The sequence below is a fragment of the Perognathus longimembris genome, chromosome 3, assembly GCF_023159225.1.
Source record: "Perognathus longimembris pacificus isolate PPM17 chromosome 3, ASM2315922v1, whole genome shotgun sequence".
In the NCBI taxonomy this organism is placed as follows: domain Eukaryota; kingdom Metazoa; phylum Chordata; class Mammalia; order Rodentia; family Heteromyidae; genus Perognathus; species Perognathus longimembris.
Genome location: NC_063163.1, coordinates 92790625 through 92809868, shown reverse-complemented (window position 1 = coordinate 92809868; position 19244 = coordinate 92790625). Strand labels below are relative to the sequence as shown.

General features: G+C 44.6%; 1 protein-coding gene across 6 annotated transcripts in view; it reads right to left on the bottom strand.

Moving 5' to 3' along the window:
* Sfi1 (SFI1 centrin binding protein) overlaps window positions 1-17192 on the bottom strand; it is a 63756-nt gene extending 46564 nt beyond the window's left edge. For 4 of the 6 annotated variants that reach the window (XR_007210503.1, XM_048343336.1, XM_048343340.1 and 1 more), the window contains exons 1-4: window positions 8620-8723; window positions 6930-7103; window positions 3439-3510; window positions 178-288 (exon numbers count right to left, since the gene is read on the bottom strand). Coding sequence is in view for 5 of the 6 variants with exons in the window: in XM_048343336.1 (XP_048199293.1) it covers window positions 178-288; window positions 3439-3510; window positions 6930-7103; window positions 8620-8642 (380 nt within the window). In the remaining variant the exon portion in view is untranslated. Of the gene's footprint in view, window positions 1-177; window positions 289-3438; window positions 3511-6929; window positions 7104-8619; window positions 8724-15013; window positions 15025-17045 lie in introns of those variants that run through there. The other 2 variants (XM_048343337.1, XM_048343339.1) reach the window with 2 other exon arrangements.
* Window positions 17193-19244: the final 2052 nt, after the last annotated feature.

The following is a 19244-nucleotide window of genomic DNA, read 5'->3' as shown; positions in this document are numbered from 1 at the left end:
GCAAAAAGAGCTTAGGGAGAGCACCCAGGCCCAGAGTTCAAGGCCTAGGATTGGAAAAAAACAAAAACAACACTGCTCCTTTGACCAGAAACATGTCAACATGCAATTATTTGGTCTTTTAAACAAAGCTATACTTGAAAAAGTGTAAAATTGAAGCAATGAAACACAAAATCTGACCTGTAGTGACAGTCTGCTCGAACACAGAGTTTCCATTCTCGTTGAGAAATCCACCATTCTTCTTTCCATTCTCCAAAGACCTTCTGTAACATTCTATGCTCATGGTAAAACCTACAGCAGTGGAGAAAGTCATCCGGGAGCTGTGTTATCATGAAGCCAAAACTGCCATCATTTCCTATACCAGTACCACATTGCCACTGCCTTTTCAATGTGACATACACCAAAAGGTTTTCTTTTCTTCTTAAAAAAAATTTTTTTTTCTAGAACTGAGGTTTAAACTGGCCCTTGAGCTGTCACTTGAATTTTCCACTCAAAGCTGGCACTCTACCACTCAATCCACAATTCCACTTCTGGATTTTTGCTGATTGATTGGAAATATAAGTCTTGAGGATTTTATGCCTAAGCTGAGCTACTCAGGAGGCTGAGATCCAGAGGCTGTGCTTCAAAACCAACCTGGGAAGAAAAGTCTGCCATACTCCCATCTCCAAATAACCAGCAAAAATCTGGGGGTGTGGCTCAAGTGGTACAGTGCAGCTCAGCAAGCAATCTAAGTACAAGGCCCTGAGTTCAAATCCTAGTACCTTCCTTTTAAGAAGAGGGGAGGTGGCTGGGAATGTGGCTTAGTGGTAGAGTGCCTGCCTAGCAGGCATAAAGCCCTGGGTTCGATTCTTCAGTACGAGGAAAGGCTGGAAATGGAACTGCAGCTCCAATGGTAGAGTGCTAGCCTTGGGCACAGAGAGGCTCAGGGACAGAGCCCAGTCCCAGGACTGGCCAAAAAAAAAAAAAAAAAAACCCAAAAACCGAGGGAAGGTAGGTGCCAATGACTCACACCTGTAATCCTGGCTACTCAGGAAAATGAGATCTTAGAATCATAGTTCAAAGTCAGTCCAAGCAGAAAATACATGAGACTTTTTTTTTGTCAGAAGAATCCAAATGGCAGCATATAGCTATGGCTAAAGATGCTGGCCATAGGTAGATGTATAGAGGGAGCTTGTGGAGCCTCTTCTATTGTTTCTGTTTTCTTAAAAAAAAAAAAGAAAAATCCCGGAAGTAGGCAGGCATAGTGGCTGCTCAAGAGGCAGAGGTAGGAGGATTATGAGTCTGAGGAACCTGGGAATAAGAGAATCTCCAAAGAGCCAGTAAGTAGTAACTGAATAGTACAAGCACCCAACCTGGGACTAGCAGCTGAAATGGGGGAGGGGGACTTTTATATTCTCCACTACCACGTTAAAAAAATAAACAGCTAAGCACTGGTGGCTCATGTCTGTAATTCTAGTTATGGAGGAGGCTGAAATCTGAGGATCACAGTTCAAAGCCCGTGCAGACAGGGGAGTCCAAGGGACTCCTATCTCTAACCACCAAAAAGTTGAGTGGAGCTGTGGCTCAAGTGGTAAAGTACTAGCTAGCTTTAGGCAAAAAACGCTAAGGGGGCTGGGAATATGGCCTAGTGGCAAGAGAGCTTGCCTCGTATACATGAAGCCCTGGGTTCAATTCCCCAGTACCACATATATGGAAAACGGCCAGAAGTGGCGCTGTGGCTCAAGTGGCAGAGTGCTAGCCTTGAGCAAAAGGAAGCCAGGGACAGTGCTCAGGCCCTGAGTCCAAGGCCCAGGACTGGTAAAAAAAAAAAAAAAAATGGCTAAGGTATAGTGCCCAGGCCCTGAGTTCAGGCCTCAGGCAAAAAAAAAAAAAAAAGAAGAAAGAAAAAACAAAACAAAACAGGTGAGCAGTCCATTCCCTGGGATCACTCAGCCAAACTGAACACGTACTTCTTACACAGAGCCCGATACAGTGGCTAAGTGGTAAGAAGAAAAACTGAGCAGGGCAGAGAGAAGAGAGACAGGGAAAGAAAAGATGTAGATCAAGTATGGTAGGAGACAAAATCATATTCACATAGAAAAAAAATAACTGTATTTCCAAATCTTAAACAGAAATACTAGGAAGCTCTATGAAATTAGGCAAGTTGAATTGAATATTGCTTTAACCTAAAAACTTAGGAAAAGCACCTGAGGCCAAATTCTATACAAAGTTACTATATGAGAAAAAGAAGAAAGAGAGCAAAATAAAGAATCCCTAAAAATGGAGCAATAAAATTGACAAAACGGGGGCTGGGAATATGGCCTAGCGGCAAGAGTGCTTGCCTTGTTGTATACATGAAACCCTGGGTTCGGTTCTTCAGCACCACATATATAGAAAACGATCAGAAGTGGTGTGTGGCTTAAGTGGCAGAGTACTAGCCATGAGCAAAAAGAAACCAGGGACAGTGCTCAGGCCCTGAGTCCAAGGCCCAGGACTGGGGAAAAAAAAAATTGACAAAACATAACTATCTCCAAACAAAAGGATTTTAAAATTATAAATTGATAAACCTGAACATATCACATTAAACCTTCTAGCTGCTGAGCGCCAGTGGCTCATGCCTATAATCTTAGCTACTCAGGAGGCTGAGATCAGAGGACTGAGGTTCAAATCCAGCCCAGGCAGGAAAGTTCATGAGAACTTATTTGCAATTCAACACCAAAAAGCCAGAACTAGAACTATGGCTCTAGTGGTAGAACATTAACCTTTTGAGCACAAAAGCTCGGAGACAGCACCCAGGCCCTGAGTTCAAGTCCTAGGACCAGCATACACTCATACAACCCCTACCCTGCCCTCACACAAACACACACACACACAAAATCACACTTTTAGCTATTAGGAGCTGGTGGCTCATCCCTGTAATCCTATCTACTCAAGAGGCTAAGATCTGAGGGTCATGCTTTGAAGTCAGGGGGGCAGAAAAGCCCATTAGACTACAATTAAACACCAAAAAAGCTGGAACTAGAACTGTGGCACAAGTAGAAGTATATTAACCTTGAGCACAAAAGCCCAGGGACAGCACCCAGGTTATGAGTTCAAAGGCCCATAATTTACACACTTACACACACACACACTCCCTCCTAGCTAGCCAGCAGTGGCTCATGTCTGTTTATCCTAGTCAGGGGAGGCTAAGATCAGTTCCAGACCAGCATGAACAAAACAGTTCATGAGATCCCATCCCAACAGAAAAGCTGGGCACAGTGAGGTACACACACCATCTCAACTATAAGCAGGAAGTATAAGGAGGAGGATCACAATCCAGGCTGGCCTAAGGCTAAGAATTCACAGGGAGCAACATTAACATCTGTCACAATAAACGTTATGCACAGGCTTAATATTAGAAAACTTACAAAAACTTAGAATGAATGAGCAAGGCAGAAATCTGATGTTTTGAGCTAATATTACCTGGCTTTAGAGGGAAATACTCTTCCAAAAGTCATTCGAATCCACAAATACAAGAACTTTCTAGCCACACATCTGAAAAAAGAAAAATAATATAAACATTTTAAATTTACTGATTTAGCTCATGGAAGTTTTGAACTTTTTTTCTGGAAAGGAGTAGAAACCATTAAGGTCACAGGGAGAGAGACCCTAGTATAAATCTAAGGTGATGTTACAGCTAACCCTGCATCAAACAGACCATAGAAGTTGGGTGCTAGTGGCTCATGCCTGTAATCCTAGCTACTAAGGAGGCTGAGATCTGAGGATCTCAGTTTCAAGCCAGATCTGGCAGGTAATTCCATGAGACTCATCTCCGATTAACCACCAGAAAACCAGAAGTGAAGCTATGGCTCTAAGTGGTAGAGCACTAGCCTTGAGCAGAAAAACTCAGAGACAGGTCCCAGACACTGAGGTCAAGCCCCAAGATCACCACCACAACCACCATCACCAAGAAAAACAGAGCAGGCGCTAAGAATGTGGCTTAGTGGTAGAATGCTTGCCTAGTATGCATAAAGCCCCAGGTTCAATTCCTCAATACCACATAAACAGAAAAAGCCAGAGTGGTGCGTCGCTCAACTGGTAGACTGATAGTCTTGAGCAAAAGAAGTTCAGGGACAGTGCCCAAGCCTTGAGTTCAAGCCCCAGAACTGGCCAAACAACAAAACAAACAGAGGCTGGGAATATGGCCTAGTGGTAGAGTGCTTGCCTCACATATATGAAGCCCTGGGTTCAATTCCCCAGCACCACATATATAGAAAAAGCCAGAAGTGGCGCTGTGGCTCAAGTGCTAGAGTGCTAGCCTTGAGCAAAAAAGAAGCCAGGGACAGTACTCCGGCCCTGAGTTCATGCCCCAGGACTAGCAAAAACCAAACCAAACAAACAAATAACAACAACAAAAAAGAGCACTCTTGCCACTAGGCCATATTCCCAAGTTGAACAAGAAATGTACTCACCCTTACATATGAAACTGTAACCACTCTGTACTTCACTTTGACAATAAAGAAAAAAATTTTTTTAAAGAAATATACTCACTGCCTTACATATGAAACTTTAACCACTCTGTACTTCACTTTGACAATAAAGAAAAAAAAAACAAAGCTTAGAAGAGGACACATTTATAAAGCTTAAAGTCACTAGGGTGTGGCTCTAGTCACAAAGTACTTACTTGCCTAGCTAAGCAAACATGAAGTCCTTGGTTCAAATCACAAACTTAAATAAAAAAATAAGCTGAGTGTTGATAGCTCATGCTTATAACCTAACTAGTCAGCAGGCTGAGGTCTGAGGATCTCTGTTCAAAGCAAATTGGAAGTGGCACAGTGGCTCAAAGTACTTGGTAGAGCTCAGAGACACACATAGGTCCAAAGTTCAAGCCCTACACCAAAAATAAAAAATTAATAAATAGGGACTGGGAATATGGCCTACTGGTAGACTGCTTCTTTCACATACATGAAGACCTGGGTTCGATTCCTCAGCACCACATATATAGAAAAAGCCAGAAATGACGCTGTGGCTCAAGTGGTAGAGTGCTAGCCTTGAGCAAAAAAAAGCCAAGGACAGTGCTCAGGCCCTGAATCCAAGCTCCCAGGACTGGCAATAAATAAATAATAATTAAATAAAAAATAAAGCTAAATTGAAGCAGATTTTTTTTTTTGGCAGTGCTAGGATTTGAATTCAGAGTCTCCAGCTTGCTAGGTTTGCTTGCTTGATTGGTCTTTTGCTACCTGAGCTGTAGTCTCTTGGACATTATGCCCAGGCTGGCTTTGAACCACAATCCTCTCTCAGCATCCTAGTTAGTTAGGATTACAGGTGTGAGCCTAGAGCACTCAGAAGGCAGATTTTTTAAAGAACTTTCAATATAAAGTATTTTGTCCACAGAGACTTCAGATTAAGGAAGTACAATTCTTTTTTTATGTTATTCTTCCTGCCTAAAATATGTGGCAAACATCCCTTAACACGGACTTTCCTATTCTGTGTGCTCTTCTGTGTATTATTCAAACCCCACATGTAACACAACAGCCACTGGCTCTGCACTGTAAGTCTAAGAGCAAGGAGTGTTTCTTCCATTGTTCCCAGTACTTAGCAGAGTGCCTGGCTCATGCACAAGTGTGCACACACAAAGTTGTCATACCAATCCCTGGGCTCAGCTTGAACTTTCTATTGCCCTTTGGATAGCTTACTCTTACATTATGTTCAGAATCAGATAATTGTATAAGGCACAATTCAAAGACATGAACAGACTGGCACCCGTGGGTCACTGGTTATCCTAGCTACTCAGGAGGCTGAGATCTGAGGATTGAAGTTCAAAGCCAGCCAGCCCCAGCAGGAACATCCATGAGACTAGCATTTCCAATTAACCAACAGAAAACCAGAAGTGGTTTCTGACCAAGAAAAAAGTTTGTTGTTTTAGGGAGTACTGATGTCTGAACTCTGGGCCTTGAACTTGCTAGGCCAGCCCTCTACTACTTGAGCCATGTCCCAGACCTCTTTGTTTTCTCCCTAAGCCCTGAGTTCAAGCGTCAGGATTGGCAAAAAAAAAAAAAAAAAAAAAAAAGAAAGAAAAAAGAAAAAGAATGAAAATACTCATGATTTCTAAATATCTGTTTCTCTTTTTTTGGTGCCAGTCGTGGGCACTGTCCCTGACCTTTTGTGCTCAAGGCTAGTTAGTGCTCTATCACTTCAGTCATAGCTCTACTTCTGGATTTTTTGGGTGTTTAACTGGAGATGAGGCTCTCAGACTTTCCTACCCAGGCTAGCTTCAAATTGAAAGCCTCAGATTTCTGCCTCCATGAGCCTATCAGTGCCTGCCAAAAGACACTTTTTTCCCTGTCGGTTGTAGGGATTGAACTCAGGGCCTGGGTGCTGTCCCTGAGCCTCTTTGTGCTCAAGGCTAGCATTCTACCACTTGAGCCACAGCACCATGTCCAGCTTTTTTGAGTAGTTTATTGGAAATAAGAATCTCAGAGGGGGCTGGGGATATGGCCTAGTGGCAAGAGTGCTTGCCTCATATACATGAGGCCCTGGGTTCAATTCCCCAGCACCACATATACAGAAAATGGCCAGAAGTGGCACTGTGGCTCAAGTGGCAGAGTGCTAGCCTTGAGCAAAAATAAACCAGGGACAGTGCTCAGGCCCTGAGTCCAAGCCCCAGGACTGGCCAAAAAACAAACAAACAGACAAACAAACAAAGAGTCTCAGAGGGATTTTTCTGCCCAGGCTGGCTTCAAACCAGGATCCTCAGATCTCAGCCTCCTGAGTAACAAGAATTACAGGCATAAGACACAGGCACCTGGCTTAAATATACCTTTTATCTAAACACTCCATTATGAAAAATGGGCTTCAAGTCCTCCAATGAACCTACATAAGAAAACAAGAATCATTCTCTCATTTTAGCCAAGAAGGAAGAAAAGGAGGAAGTCCTCACAGTAAGGTAGTCAGTCACTCACTCATAAACTAACCTGATGCGCAATTCTCGTAATCGGCTCTGTTGGGTCCAAGTGATCGAGGTAGCATGTAGTGCTAGATGACCCGGTCTAGGTAACTGCCTCCGGGTCCCAGAGACGACAGATGACTTCTTAGAAGGCAATACCTTTGGAGAATAAGGTTTTCTCCCCATACCATCCCTAAAAGACCTTAAATTTGAGAAGGAAAGATAAGGTTAAAAATTACCTCAGCAGGTAATACAAATTGAAACTATCCCCTACCCCCCTCCCACCCAGGTCAGTCACAAGGCTTGAATTCAGGGCCTGGGCACTGTCCCTGAGCTATTTGGCTCAAGACTAGCACTCTGGCCACAGAGCCACTATTGGTTTTTGAGTGGCAGATTGGAGATAAGAGTCTCACAGTGACCCATCCTCCTGAGTAGCTAGGACTACAGGCATAAGCCACTGGTGGCCAGCACACAACATTTTTAATATACAAACAAAATTATAGTCTATTGAGACTGAACACTGCCTTATTACATAATAAGCAGCCTGATCTCTAACAGAACTATCTGCCAGCCAGTAAAGGGGGATACTATTGATTTGGGGAGAGGCAGGAAGTACAAGTACCTTGGAGTAATTAGGACTGATTAAAACTCTCTCTCTCTCTCTCTCTCTCTCTCTCTCTCTCTCTCTCTCTCTCTCTCTCTCTGATTAGAAGGAATGAGGCTCATTTTTTTTTTCCAGTCCTGGGGCTTGGACTCAAGGCCTGAGCACTGTCCCTGGCTTCCTTTTTGCTCAAGGCTAGCACTCTGCCACTTGAGCCACAGCGCCACTTCTGGCCGTTTTCTAGATATGTGGTGCTGGAGAATCGAACCCAGGGCTTCATGTATACGAGGCGAGCTCTCTTGCCACTAGGCCATATTCCCAGCCCGAGGCTCAATTTTTTTAAATAATTAAATTCCCTATTCCATAATTCCAATGTTGGTATAATATGAATCTAGTCTGTTCATTGCTTCTATGAAGTTATCTTGCTCAAGAAACCAAACCCAAGCCTCTAGATCCAATTACTAATTAGCAAAGGGGAAAAAACAGGCCTCGTAGCTCATACTTGCAATCTCACCTACTCAGAAGGCTTCAAAGATAGAGGCTAGAATGGGTAACTGAGTGAGACTGTTTCAGAATAAAATGAAACCTTGCTGGGAATATAGCTCAATGACAGAGCAGTTATGAACAAGGTCTTGGCTTCATTCCCAGATACTGAAAAACAAAAAAATGCCAAAGAAAATGTTAAGAATGAACAAGGCCCTGGGTTCAATCTCAGGTTGGGAGGGAAAAAGCTGAAGAAAAACTTAAGAGAATAGAAGCCATTATTAAAATATGCCATAGAGTGTCAGGTGTGGTGGCACACACCTTAATCCCAAAGTATTTACAGAACTTTATTTATTTATTTATTTATTTTGGGGGGGGGGACCAGTCCTGGGCCTTGGACTCAGGGCCTGAGCACTGTCCCTGGCTTCCTTTTGCTCAAGGCTAGCACTCTGCCACTTGAGCCACAGCGCCACTTCTGGCCGTTTTCTGTATATGTGGTGCTGGGGAATCGAACCCAGGGCCTCATGTATACGAGGGCAAGCGCTCTTGCCACTAGGCCATATCCCCAGCCCCTTTATAGAACTTTATATGGCCCATAATTTCAGTTATCTTTTTGTCATGTCCCTTTACTCACCTGAAGTCAGCTTTCTTCTCCATTCTTTGTTTAACTCTTTTGATGGAAATTCAACCAGTGGCTTGAGATTCTTTGTCAATCAAAGGTTTTTTAATCCTCCTGTTTTTACTACAAGAAAAAAGTTAGAGATTAGATTATCTAAAAACTCAGGGGCGGGGCTGGGGATATGGCCTAGTGGCAAGAGTGCTTGCCTCGTATATATGAGGCCCTAGGTTCGATTCCCCAGCACCACATATACAGAAAATGGCCAGAAGTGGCGCTGTGGCTCAAGTGGCAGAGTGCTAGCCTTGAGCAAAAAGAAGCCAGGGACAGTGCTCAGGCCCTGAGTCCAAGCCACAGGACTGGCCAAAAAAAACCTCACGGGGCTGGAAATGTGGCTTAGTGGTAGAGTGCTTGCTTAGCATGCATGAAGCCCTGGGTTTGATTCCTTAGTACCACATACACAGAAAAAGCAGGAAGTGGTGGTATGGCTCCAGTGGTAGAGTGCTAGCCTTGAACTAAAGAAGCTCAGGGGCAGTGCATGGTCCCTGAGTTCAAGCTCCAGAACTGGCAAAAAAGAAATTAAAAAAAAAAACTCCCAAGTCAGGGGCCATATTTCTAAATAACTATTTGTCACCATCTAGTCTCCTCTCCCCCTCCCCTTTTTTCTTTTTTATTGTTATTACAAAGTTGAGGAACAGAGGGGCTACTGTTTCCCAAGTCATGTAATAAGTACATTTCTTTTTGGAAAATGTCACCCCTTCCTTCATTCTCTCCCAGTTTTTCCCTTCCCGTCTTCCCCACCATGTTCATTTTCAACACAGTTCCTACTGAGTACTACTGCTGCATTTGTTTGCCCTATGTCCCTCCATTTTTGTGCTCCCCCTTACTCCCCAAAGACAGAAAAATGAGCAAACTAGACCCTCCCCACCAAAAAAAGAAAGAAAAGACAAAAAAATCTGGGTGTCAGTGGCTCTATAATGCTAGCCACTCAGGAGGCTTGAGAACTGAGTATCTTGGTTCAAAGCCACTTCAGGTGGGAAAATCCAAAAGACTCCTTTATCTCCAATTAACTACTGGAAGTGGTGTCATGGCTTGAGCAAAAGAGCTCAGAGACAGCACCTAGGCCCTGAGTTCAAGCCCCACAACTGGTACAAAAACAAAACAAAACAAACCACTCATTTCCATTTCCTGGAGTTCATTTTTATATGATCAGAGGCACAAAGGCATTGTACCTTTGTGTTCCTCCCCTAGAAGTGTCCTCCTTTAGTCTCACTAGACTATTGTGTTTGAGAATACTGTATTTTAGATCTAGTTTTTGCATATAAGAGAAAGCATTCAATGTTTGTCTCTCTGCAATTGGCTTACCTCACTAAACATGATTTGTTCTAGGTTCATCCATTTCCCTGCAAATGACATCTTTCTAATGATGTTGTAAATTTCCATTGTGTATAGGTACCACATTTTTTTTTGATCCATTCATCTTTATGGGGCATCTAGGCTGTTTCCATAACTTGACTTGTGAATAGTGCAGCAATGAACATGGATATGCAAGTGTCTTTACAGTGTCCTGACTTGTGATGTTCTTTCTGGGTAGATGCCCAGGAGTGGTATGCCTGGGTCATAAAGAAGACCTATGTTTAGTTTTTTGAGAAACTTCCAAACTGCTGTTTGGAATTGTTGTACTAGTTTACCTTCCCGTCAACAGTACAATAGGGTTCCTTTTTTCCCACATCCCCACCAACATTTGTTACTTGAGCACTATTCTGTTTTTTGTTTTTTGTTTGTTTGTTGTTTTGTTTTTTGTTTGTTTTTTTTTTTTGCCAGTCCTGGGCCTTGGACTCAGGGCCTGAGCACTGTCCCTGGCTTCTTCCCGCTCAAGGCTAGCACTCTGCCACCTGAGCCACAGCGCCACTTCTGGCCATTTTCTATATATGTGGTGCTGATGAATCAAACCCAGGGCTTCATGTATACAAGGCAAGCACCTAGCCACTAGGCCACAATCCCAGCCCCTTTTTGATAATCTTATCTCTCTTTCTGAGAAGTCTCTCCTGTATTTCTTTGCCTATGTAGTGATTAGTTTATTAGCTCTGGGCAGGATTTGCTTCTGGAGCTCCTTGTAAAGTCTGGGTATTAGGCCTTTGTAGAATGTATTGCTGGTAAAGATCTCCCAATTTATTGGCTGTCTTTCTAGTTTAGTAACAATGTCCTTTGCTGTGCAGATAATATAATTTTTCAAATCTCTCTCCTATCTGCTGTGTACCTGCCACATTTCTAAATAACTACTTGTCAGCTCCTAGTCTCCTCTCCCTCCCCTTCTTTCTTCTTGTTTTGTGTGCACACCCAAGTTCTTGGGCTTGAACTCAGGACCTGGATGCAGTCCCTGAGAATTTTTTTCTCAGTGCTAGCATTCTACCACTTGAGCCACTTCCAGTTTTTGGTGATTAATTTGAGGTAAGAGTCTCATAGACTTTCCTGCCCAGGCTGGCTATGAACCATGATCCTCAGATGTCTGCCTCCTAAGTAGCTAGGATTATGGGCAGTTCCCTTGCCTTAACACAAGGTGAGCAAGAAACATCTCTGACTTGAAATAAAATTTTTCTGTGTATATGTCAGTCCTGGGCTTGAACTCAGGGCCTGAATGTTTTCTCTGAACTTTTTTGCTCAAGGCTGTTGCTCTACCACTTGAACCACCGCTCCAATTCTGGATTTTGGGGTAGATAACTGGAGATAAAAGTCCCTGTCAGAGCTGGCTTCAAATTGCAATCCTCAGATCTTATCTGCCTAAGTAGCTAAGATTACAAATGTGAGTTACCAGCTACCAACAAAATTTTCCTTTAAAAATTGTATTATTAAAAAGTTACTTTCTGGGGGCTGGGAATATGACCTAGTGGTAAAGTGCTTGCCTCGGTATACATGAAGCCCTGGGTTCAAATCCTCAGCACCACATACATAGAAAAAGCAGGAAGTGGCGCTGTTGCTCAAGTGGTAGAGTGAGCAAAAAGAAGCCAGGGACAGTGCTCAGGCCCTGAGTTCAAGCCCCAGTGAAAGCAAAATTACCCCCAGAAAACCACAGACTATAGACAAAGTCATGTAGACCAAAAGAGTTTATTGCCAGCAGTGCCGGCAAGGCCAAGTTCCCACAGAGAAATAAGGGAAAATGTTGCAGGAACTCTCTCTCAAGGGGGTCTTTACACCTTCATGCAACTAAGGTGGGAGGTGCTCCGCTGCCCCTCAGGTATCATCAGGCAAGGGCAGAGTCACATTGCCAAAGGGCAGATCTTATGACTGGGGGGGAGGGGATTCTATAAGCTTACATTCCAGCCAAGGGCAGATCTTATGTCTAGGCCCGGGGAATTCCATAAGCTTACACCCAGGACTGGCAAAAACCAAAACAAAACAAAAAATGTTACTTTTGGGGGCTGGGAATGTGGCCTAGTGGTAGAGTGCTTGCCTAGCATGCACAAAACCCTGAGTTCAGTTCCTCAGTACCATATAAAAATAGAAAAAGCCAGAAGTGGTAACTGTTAGGTCCCTGAATACCACGTGGCGTTCTCCTTTACCGGCTACCTACTTTAAAAACCTAACAGTAACTGTGGCTCAAGTGGTAGAGTGCTAGCTTTAAGCAAAAGAAGCTCAGGGACAGTGTGCCCCAGGCCGAGTTCAAGCCCCAAGACTGGCAAAAAAAAAAAAAAAAAAAAATCAAGAGGAAAACACTATATGATGCAGGAGGAGGGAATGAGGGAGGAGGTAACAGTACAAGAAATGTATCCAATGCCTAACGTATGAAACTGTAACCTCTGTACATCAATTTGACAATAAAACTTTTTTTAAAAAAAATACCATATGATGGAAGAGATCATAGTGGCATGTCTATGAGCCAGAGAATGCCGAGGAGTGCTGGCAACATTAGAAGCTAAGGGCAAAGTGTGGAATGGATCTGCCCCCACCTGTGAGACTAGTTTCTTGTAGTTTGACTTGTTCACCTCTATACCTGGGTAGCAACCATGGTAACGGGCAGTAAAAAAAAATGATCATAGGGGCTGGGGATATGGCCTCATGGCAAGAGTGCTTGCCTCGTATACATGAGGCCCTGGGTTCGATTCCCCAGCACTACATATACAGAAAACGGCCAGAAGTGGCGCTGTGGCTCAAGTGGCAGAGTGCTAGCCTTGAGCAAAAAGAAGCCAGGGACAGTGCTCAGGCCCTGAGTCCATGCCCCAGGACTAGCCAAAAAAAAAAAAATTTTTTTCATAGTCAAAGACTATAGAAATAACCATAATAGAAGTAGAAATGCCATGGTAACTGTTGGGTTGGTTTACTTATGATTGAGTACTGGATTGTTTTAGCCCGCTCAAGCTTGCTTAGTGGTAATGGGAAAACATGGTCGCAACTGTTCAAATAAAGTTGGTACTAGGTCAGCCTGATCGCAATATTACGCTTCTGTAAATGGCTTGCTTAACCCATTTGTGACTTGCTCTACCCTCTACACTAACCCCCTGCATCAGTGCTACGTGACCACCTGTTGTCAATTCCTGATATCCAGGCCAGTTCCCAATATCAAAGCCAAAATAGATAACTGAAAGGGTAGATAGCCAATAGAAATAGGACAAGACTTGCTTGCTAAATGCTATCCAATCAAGCATCTGCCAAGTTGGAAATACCCTGCCCCTGTTGTAATCACAATAAAAACCCTGCCTATCTGAGGGTGGGGACTCTCAATCCAAATCTGCAGCAGCGTCGGTGACAGTTGGGAGTCCAGGCTCAAGCTTGCAATAAAGACTCTCGTACATTTGCATCAGTAACAGCTCCTTGGTGGTCTTTGGGGACCGGAAATCTAGACATAACACCACTTCCAGCTTTTCCTGGTGCTGAGGAATGGAACCCAGGGCTTCATGCATACGAGGCAAGCACTCTACCACTAGGCCACATTTCCAGCCCGACATCATGACTTTAGATTTCTAGCATTTACCAACTGTGAGAGAATAAAATGCTGTTTTAAGCCACCAAGTTAGTGAAAGCCAGTTTAAAAAGCCCTAGGAAATGAATATAATAGTAAGATCTAAGTAATACCTAATAGGGAGAATATGTCCTATAATGAGTAATTATGATATATTTATGATGAAATTCATTCAAACACAGTGAAGCCATCCTTATAATAAAGGTCACATATATCAATAACAACCAGATAATTAATTAGCCAGAAAGACTTTCCCCACAGAAGATGAATAGTTTTCACTAATATCAAATTTACATCTAGGATTTCCCATGTGACATTCCAGTAACAGGGGTCACCTTTAATGGCTATTTCTTTTTTTTTTTTTTTTTGGCCAGTCCTGGGCCTTGGACTCAGGGCCTGAGCACTGTCCCTGGCTTCTTTTTTGCTCAAGGCTAGCACTCTGCCACTTGAGCCACAGTGCCACTTCTGGCCGTTTTCTGTATATGTGGTGCTGGGGAATCGAACCCAGGGCCTCATGCATACGAGGCAAGCTCTCTCGCCACTAGGCCATATCCCCAGCCCCTTTAATGGCTATTTCTGTAAATAAGTTGAAAGAGGATTCATATAAAGGTTTTTGGCAAAAGGCTGCTATATGCTATAGTAAATGATTCATGGCCTGGAGTTGATGTCTTGCTATGGAATGCCCATTCTGCTCTAGGACTCCTTTTCATTATACGCTGTGCACCAAGACTTATACATATCTTCCCCATCAGAATACAAACTCCACAAAAACAGAAGACATATCCGATCATCTCTCCACTATATCTAGAGCATCTTAAAAAAGAGGTAAGGATGAGACAGGTAGGAGGGGACGAAACAATGGAAGAAGTTAATGAACAAGATGCACTATACACATAGATGGACACATTAAACTGAAATTCCCTGTCCAACTATTTAAATAAAAATTAATTTAAAAATTAGTTCTCAGGAGGCTGGGAATATGGCCTAGTGGTAGAGTGCTTGCTTTGTATACATGAAACCCTGGGTTCAATTCCTCAGCACCACATATATAGAAAAAGCCAGAAGTGGCGCTATGGCTCAAGTGGTAGAGTGCTAGCCTTGAACAAAAAGCAGCCAGGGACAGTAAGTTCTCAGGAAAAATGGTGTGATATACAAGAAAGGAAAGGATACTTGGTTTAGCAGGTATTTGGTTTTTTTTTGTTTTTTGGGTTTTTTTTTTGGCCAGTCCTGGGCCTTGGACTCAGGGGCTGAGCACTGTCCCTGGCTTCCTTTTGGTCAAGGCTAGCACCCTGCCACTTGAGCCACAGCGCCACTTCTGGCCATTTTCTGTATATGTGGTGCTGGGGAATCGAACCCAGGGCTTCATGTATACAAGGCAAGCACTCTTGCCACTAGGCCATATCCCCAGCCCTTTAGCAGGTATTTGTTATATAATGTAAATGTTTTTTGTGTGTGTTTTTCTTTCTGGTTCTGGGGCTTGAATTCAGGGCCAGGGCCTTGCCCTGGCCCTAAGCATATTTTTTTCAAGGCAAGCATTCTACCACTTGAGCCACACTGCCACTTCAGCTTTTTTAGTAGTTAATTGGAAGAGTCTCACAGACTTTCCTGCCCCAGCTGGCTTCAAACTATGATCATCAGGTCTCAACTTACTGAGTAGACAGGAGTACAGGCATGATTACAGTCATGAGGCACCACGCTAAACATTATTATTTCTGGGTTGGGAATATGGCCTAGTGGTAAAGTGGTCGCCTCGTATACATGAAACCCTGGGTTCGATTCCTCAGCACTACATATACAGAAAAAGCCAGAAGTGGCGCTGTGGCTCAAGTGGTAGAGTGCGAGCCTTAAGCATAAAGAAGCCAGGGACAGTACTCACCCCTGAGTTCAAGCCCCAGGACTGGCAAAAAAAAAAAACAGAACAAAACAAAAACATTATTATTTCTTGGAAAGATAAGCTACGTATTTACTTCCCACAAATAAGTTAGTACTGATTGTAAAAATAACAAATGGAGTTGGGTACCAGTGGCTCATGTTTAAAATCCTAGGTATTCAGGAGGCTGAAATCTGAAGATGGAGGTTCCTGCCAGCCCAGGCAGGAAAGTGGGAAAGATTCTCATCTCCAATTTGCCACAAGTAAACAAAGTGGTGTTGTGCTTCAAAGTGATAGAAGTGCTAGCCATGAGCAAAAAGAGCTCAGGGACAGGGCCTGAGTCAAGCTGCACAACCAACAAAAATAAATAAAATAGTGAATGGAGAAGTATCATTGTAAAAACATTTACCACCAATTTTTTTTGCAATACTTAGGTTCAAATTCAGAGATTTGTTACATAGGCACTCTTTGAGCCATGACCCCAGCCCTTTTACTTCCAATTTATAACATCAGAATAAAGCATGGTTTGTTTTCTTTGTTGTTTTGTTTTGTATGTCTCTTCTGAGCAAGGCAAGTCTGGTGTACTGTACCACTGAGTTATACCCCCAAGCATGGGGCTGCTTTCCATTATACATGTTTCATATTTGTATGTGTGTGCCAATACCAGGCCTTGAACTCAGGGCCTGAGCACTGTCCCTTAGCTTTTTCACTCAAGACTAGTTAGTGCTTTACCACTTGAGCCCGAGACAGACACAGAGAGAGAGAGAGAGAGAGAGAGAGAGAGAGAGAGAGAGAGAGAGAGAGAGAGAGAGAGAGAGAGAGAGAGAGAGAGAAGAGACAGAGAGAGGAGAGAGAGAAGAGAGAAAGAGATAGAGGAGAGGGGAGAGGGAGAAGGAGAGAGGAGGGGGAGGGAGGGGGAGGGAGGGGGAGGGAGAGGGAGGAAGACGGAGGGAGAGGGAGGGAGAGGGAGAGAATGTCAACTACTTGGCAGCCTTCCTTGACACCACCAAGTATTATACATTCAGGGAATCTGGAAATAACTAAATATTCCAAAACGCAGGGAAGAGAAATCAATATAACAAGGTGCAGGCCGAGTACTTTTTCATGAATCACCTGATTTCAGACAACCAGGTCAACAGGTGATTGTCATCTTCATCTTATAGATGAGATTGCTCAATCCCAACAGCTCACAAGTGGAAGGACTGGGAATGGTCCTCAAAGTCTCTAACACCGTTGGTTCTACACTTATTAATTACTGGGGGGGGGGGGGTACACATAGTCACGTTCACCACGCTAGTTCCCCCCAACACCTTGCCTCAGGTAGGGCCCCTAAAACCGGGTCCCATCGGCGCCTCGCCCCATTGGGCACCGGGAATCCCTACGAAATACGCTGAGGAGCCGAGCGTGGACTGGAGTACGAGCGGAACACACACCGTCCCGCAGCGTGTGAGGAGGAAGCAGGCCGGCAGCGTCTCCGCGCACGCAGGTCCCGGTGACACCACCCGCGCTTCCACAGCAGTAAGCGGACGGTCCCACAGAGCCGTCACAGGGCCTCCACCTTGCGAAAGCGGCCGGACTCACCAGCGGAGTAGCCGGACCCCCGCCTCCCCCCCCCCGTCCTCGTACCTGGGGGCAGCAGAGTCGGGCGTGCGGACGCTGCCGAGAATAAATCACGACGAGCGCCCGAAAAATCTAGAGCCTGCTCGGTCCCCCGCGCGCGGCCCTCGCAGGCGCCTCTTCGCACTTCGCGCGCGTTTCCGGACACCGGCCACGCCCCCGTCTCCGTGGCAACGCGGCGCTAGCTGGGAGCCCCGCCCCGGATGCTGGAGTTCGCGCAGCCTCAGTCGGGAAATGTGGCCCCGCCTCCCCGTAGCCACAGTGAAGCCACAGCTGTGCGTGCTGTCCCCAGAGGCGAGTGGGTGCAAACGTCATCTGTGGACTCACTCAGATGACTTTTCGCTTCCTCCGACACTTCGCTTCGCTCTAAGCTGCCTGGAGGTAGAAAGGCTTGAGAGCTTCCAGTCCAGTGGACCCACGCGAGGCCATCTCCACTCCAGGCTTTTCCGTGAGCGCGGTCTGGCTCTCAAGTTTTCCGTGGAGTGCCAGCCAGAAGTATGGAATACCGTGTGCCCATGCGTGAACCAGGCTGTAGCAACCTGGAATTGGGAAGTGGGGAGACCTTAGGTCCAGAATTAGAATTGTCAGGCTGACCCCTCCTTAGATCCCCTTCCAGAAAAAAGTCATTAAAGCCAAGTGCCGGTGGGCTTGTGCCTGTCATCCTAGGTACTCTGGAGGCTGAGATTTGAGGATCGCAGGTCGAAGCCAGCCGGGTCGGGAAAACCTTTGAGACTCTTATTCCCAACTAACCATCGGAAACAGGATGTAGTGCTGTGGCTGAAAGTGGTAGAATGCTAGCCTTGAATAGAAAAGCTCCGGGACGGTGCTCAGGCTCTGAGTTCAAGTCCCATGACCCACCAGAAAAAAAAAAAAAGAAAACCATTAGTGGAAGCCAGTCACCGGTGGCCCACGCCTGGAATCCTAACTACTCAGGAAACATCTGGCATATGGTGGCTCTAGGGAAGCCCTGGAGACTCCATTTCCAAAATAACCAGCAGAATAAGGTTGGAGACATAACTCCAGTGGGAAGGGGGTGTGAAACATGTTAATTGTATTTATTTAATTTAGTTCACCCTGGGAAGGGCGGAGCCCACACATGTGTGTGTGCCTGATCTTGAAGCTTGAACTCAGCGCCTGGGCACCCACTGCTAGCGTTCTACTACTTGAGCCACATGTTCAGTTCCTGCTTTTTGCTGGTAAATTAGATTTTTCATGGACTTTTCTGCTCATGCTGGTTTCCATCTTCATATCTCAGCCTCCTGAGTAGGTAGGATTATCTATTACCAATGGCCTGAGTCACTGGTGCCTCACCATGCTGGTAACCTTTTCAGAAAAGGTGAATGCCTAGACAGAGGTGCCTCATGCCTGTAATGCTAGCTGAATGCTAGCTAGATCTCAGGAAGCTGAGATCTGGGGATCACAATTCATAACAGTAACAATACTGACAGGAAAGTTTGTGAGACTCCTATCCAATTAACCATCAGAAAACCAGAAGTGGAACTGTAGCTCAAGTAGTAGAGTGCTAGCCTTGAGCAAAAGAAGCTCAGAGACAGTACACAGGCCCTGAGTTCAAACCCTAGGTCAAACATAAAAAAAAAGTTTAAAAGAAGTTCTACTTTAGCCAAAGTTTTGGGGATGACTGAAGTTGGGGGAGGGGGGAGTTTTAAAATAATTTGGTGCACTTGGTAGTCATACTACTATAACTTAGAAGTGTTTTTAAATTATACAGATTTGATATTCAGAATGATAATCAGCGTACTTTCTGACTTTGATCTGATTGGCTGATTCTGTTATGCATTTATCAGACTCAGCATTGACTTATTCAGGGAGGTATGAAAGGCTTTGCCGGGGCTGGGACATGGCCTAGTGGCAAGAGTGCCTGCCTCGGATACACGAGGCCCTAGGTTCGATTCCCCAGCACCACATATACAGAAAATGGCCAGAAGCGGCGCTGTGGCTCAGGTGGCGGAGTGCTAGCCTTGAGCGGGAAGAAGCCAGGGACAGTGCTCAGGCCCTGAGTCCAAGGCCCAGGACTGGCCAAAAAAAAAAAAAAAAGAAAGGCTTTGCCATGTGAGCATAATGAAAATAACTAGTCCTGTCAGAAAAGAAATTTAATAGTGCATAATATAGCTATTGACAGCAACACTTGGTGTCAGGCTCTATTCTAAGTATTCCCCACAATTAAAATCAAAGCTGTAG